Source organism: Cenococcum geophilum (genome assembly GCF_001692895.1).
Source record: "Cenococcum geophilum 1.58 unplaced genomic scaffold K441scaffold_23, whole genome shotgun sequence".
NCBI classification, from domain to species: Eukaryota; Fungi; Ascomycota; class Dothideomycetes; order Gloniales; family Gloniaceae; genus Cenococcum; species Cenococcum geophilum.
Genome location: NW_027137581.1, coordinates 2145596 through 2149576, shown reverse-complemented (window position 1 = coordinate 2149576; position 3981 = coordinate 2145596). Strand labels below are relative to the sequence as shown.

Below are 3981 nucleotides of genomic sequence, written 5' to 3'. Positions count from 1 at the left end.
CTAGGATTGAGGGAGCCCCGTGGGGGAAGGAGCAATGATGGGATATGCTTTTCCTTCTGGAGCGCTTACGCTGCTAGACTACTGCTACTATTCATTCGCATGGCCTTCTTTAATATATATATTAAATCCACCCTAGAAGTAGAATATGTCTGTGGAATGCTTTAGCCGCGTCTTAGAAAGGCTAAAGAATTTTTTGCTAGCAATCCTTTCATTCCTAAAGGTATCCTTCTTAGCCATTTTTGGCTGCTCGTTCAGGGGAGCTACAACCCTGGCATGAATTATAGCATTTACCCAGATATTGGTGGAGCGCCTTTTTATTAAGCTGAAATGACGAAGATACTGACTAACAAGTTAGGAAGCTGTAACTACTGAAAAGTTCTTAGATGATAAATTTTCAGTAGTCTGTCTGGTGTCTAGGCAGAGTTAGGTATGTATGTGGTAGTCTCAGAGCCAGGGCCCGACCTAATTCACATTCTGGCTGGCGAACATAATGAGAATTTGTGCTCAGGTAGAACTTGGGAAACGATGAGCTGGCGGCCTCACATCTGGACTTCAGGCGAAGAGTTCTGAGGACTGCAGGCTGTCATTAGGTGATCGGTGAGCCTTCATGAGTACCCCATGTCGAAGTTTTCCGATTGGCAGCAACTCCGCGGCACGAGCTCGCAGTGCTGCATGAGCTGGCAGCGTATTGTTGCGTTGTCTTGAGCCTTGCGGCTCAAATACTCTCAGCTGAACATAAAGAAGCGGGAACAGCAGTGAGCCCGCAAAACCTTGCGGGGTAAATTGTACAGCCCAGAATAACAGCCTCAGTTCCGTCAATCAATTTCAGAAATACACACTGCCTTATAAGGGCATTATCTAGCCGCGGCTTTTTTTGGGTCGAAGTCGCTTGTTCTTGTCATGTCCTCAGATTGGATCTCCGACAGATTTCCATCTTATTTCCTTGACGAACAGACTGTTTTAAAGTTTTTGAAGGAAAAATTCGGAGATAGTGGCGCAAAAGATAGTGACTTTGACGTTCAGGTTGTGCGCCCGCTGTTTCTGTTATTTGCCTTGTATTGATGAGTTATTTTCCAGTTCGAGAACGATCATTACACATTCAGAGTACCACGAAAATTGGAAGAGGTGAGCCTCATCTTGATCGGCGGGGAAAAGATACGGGAGAGGCTAATGCATTAGCAGGGTGAAAGAACGGAACTGATTAGGTTACGAGAAGACGATGATAGCTATTGATTGCGTGATCGGAAATGTGCCTTGTAAGCTCGAGGCGCAGTTGGCTGGGATGTGAAATTCATGTAGGAAGCTTGGGGCGGGCGTTCGGTTACTTTGATGGAGGACGTGGCCAGTGCATGTGCAGTAAAGCACTGTTTACAACGCATGAACTCAGCCTTCCAAAGTGAGGGCAACGAAATTATGTCTCGTACTCACCGCCTTGTGCTCTGTTTCGATTAGCAGCTTATGTGCGGTATGTGGATCTCCATTGGGTTATTAGGCACACCGGAATTGAGGCTCAGCCACCACGACCAAGCTATGCCTTAGGTCGCTTCGATATTATCAACCTTTCAAAAGGGCTCATACGACCCTTTTGACATCAGCCATCCATCTTAGTTCATCCATTCCATGTTTCTCCTTAGCTGAAGGACCAAGTTGAATATGACTTCAATGCAACGCTTCAATGAATCTTTCTGGGACGCTGCACAATTCCCCAGAAACCTCCTCTTCCATGATACCTACGATGATTCTCTTAGGAGATATTCGAAAAGGCTATATGAAAACCAAGAACGACTGTTCTGCGAAGAAGCTGGAACCTCTGTGGATTTCTGGCAACGTGACGATCAGGCAACAGGTAGGCGACGTCCTCTAGCATATACGCTCCATGGTTTTTCTGGAGAGGCAATAATAGTCAACAGTTTTCCGGCAAGAATCAGCATGCAATGGTAGCGAAATGAAACTTCGACTAGGTGCCATCAATCGGCAAAATTTTAAAGATCCTCTCTGCAGGTTCATGTAAGTTACTAAGGTCCATGTGCAGGCGGTCATAATATTGGCAATCAGAAAGTGCTGATCGCAAGGATACGTAGTTTCATACATGCACCAAACTCACGTGCCAGGTTAAAAATCACCCGAGAGATGTTGACGTCAGCTCTTACTTACCATCAAGTAATGCCAGCATACCTAGATTTCATCTTTCCTTTTGGGGAGCAAGAATACCCTCAAGACTTCCATTTCGCTGGACTTCGGTCTGAGACCTGGCTAAACGAACTTGATTCTGCGCGAGCCATCCCGGAGTTAGGAAGATCTGGAAGAACTTTACAACTATGTTACAGTCTTAAATCCGTGGAATCGTCAAAGAGTGAGCGCAATTGTCCATGGTCTGTCAGACAAACAGCTATATATCACTCTTTCGATGTCATAACCGGACGCACGGTATGGATGATAGTAAAAGGCAATCAGCTTATAAGTAGGCGGATTATCTCAGCCACACAGGAGCGCGAGCGCTCCGATTTGAGATCCTTTGGGTCTTGCAGTGAAGCATTTACAGCTTCCCTTGGATCGCATCTAATCTTCTGTGACTGGGCAGCAGACAATTGGCGGTGGTACATCAACTTTCTCGAAGAAGAGCTTCAACGAATCACGCGAAAGACACTACAAGCTAGGATTGGTAGACCGCAAGATCCTATTTGTCGGAAAATCGAGCGTTCCCAGACGACGCCAATAGTTAGGCGCCAGTCAACCATACTAAGTTTCCGTAAAACACCTCTGGAAAAGGCTCGACGCGTGATGTCACTAAAAGCAGACGGAAAGTCAAGAGAAGCTCCAATAGAACTTCAGCAAAATACCCCTATTACCCAATCTAAACGGCCAGTTGATATAGTAGCGACGGAGGATTTTTCTTTCAGCGAAATACAAGATGTCCAGCGTCTTGAGGAAAAGACAAATGACGCCTTCTCAGTGCTTAAAACGAATATTAAAATCCTCTCGAAGTTGAAGGACTATTATCAGTCAGTGGCTGCGCTAGAGGATTGGCCAACCGAGATTGAATTGAACTGCAAAAGGACGAGCGCTAATTTTGAGAGACGTGTTTCTAACATCATAGACGATCTACAAATGCAAGAGACCCGTCTAGAGACTTTGCTGCGCCTGCTTGATGATAGGAAGACACTAGTAAGTCCAGTGATGAGCCATATAGACTAAGGGCTGACCCCAGCTAGCTTTATAGCATTCTTGAGTACAATAATATGGAAGCCAATAAACACCTCACACAGAAATCTCAGCAATCAGCGGATAAGATGGAGAGTATTACTGTGCAAATGCATAAGATTGCCGTCAAGACTGAGAAAGAAACCATATCAATGAGGATAATTACCCTGGTCACACTTTTCTTTCTCCCTGGAACGTTCATATCGGTAAGATTGGCTAAGAATTCAACTAAGAGATGAGCCTGGCTAAATCTCCAACTACGGCATTAGACATTAATGAGCACCGACATTATCAAATTTCAGCCTCAGAGATCATTCTCGATGGAAGCGCTGCGACTTTACCTGGCAATTTGTGTACCTGCTATGTTTATAACTTTCTTACTATCCTGGATTTATTATCGTATTGTTTGTCGTAAGGACAGGCAGAGTTGGGAGGATTCGAATATTAGATGTAAGGCGTGATGGTACCTGACATTTAATGTGCCGTCTCTGCGTGCCTATTATAGTCCTAGGGAACGGTAAGCCACATAACAAGCGAGCAGAGAGCCATTACTATTAGAGAATGAGCTCACTACACTCAATCGCACGACCAGCTTCACCCCCCCCCTTTGGCGAGCGCTGCGATATTTTAAATTCGCTACGGGCATCCAGTCTCGCTTGATTGCCACCAACTGTATATAGTAACTGAAGCGAAGCCAAGTGCCTGGTTGCTGGGGGCAATCAAATTGAAGCTATATATTCAGAACTTGCTTGGCTTACCAAAGTCTCAATATTAATCCAA

General features: G+C 45.1%; 1 protein-coding gene across 1 annotated transcript; it reads left to right on the top strand.

The window, feature by feature from the left end:
- Positions 1 to 2163: 2163 nt before the first annotated feature.
- K441DRAFT_562697 (uncharacterized protein) lies at positions 2164 to 3662 on the top strand (the record flags this gene model as incomplete). The annotated part of the gene is made up of 3 exons (XM_067643572.1): positions 2164 to 3165; positions 3213 to 3407; positions 3471 to 3662. The coding sequence occupies 3 exons, from the start codon at positions 2164 to 2166 to the stop codon at positions 3660 to 3662; spliced, it is 1389 nt and encodes a 462-aa protein (XP_067503730.1).
- Positions 3663 to 3981: the final 319 nt, after the last annotated feature.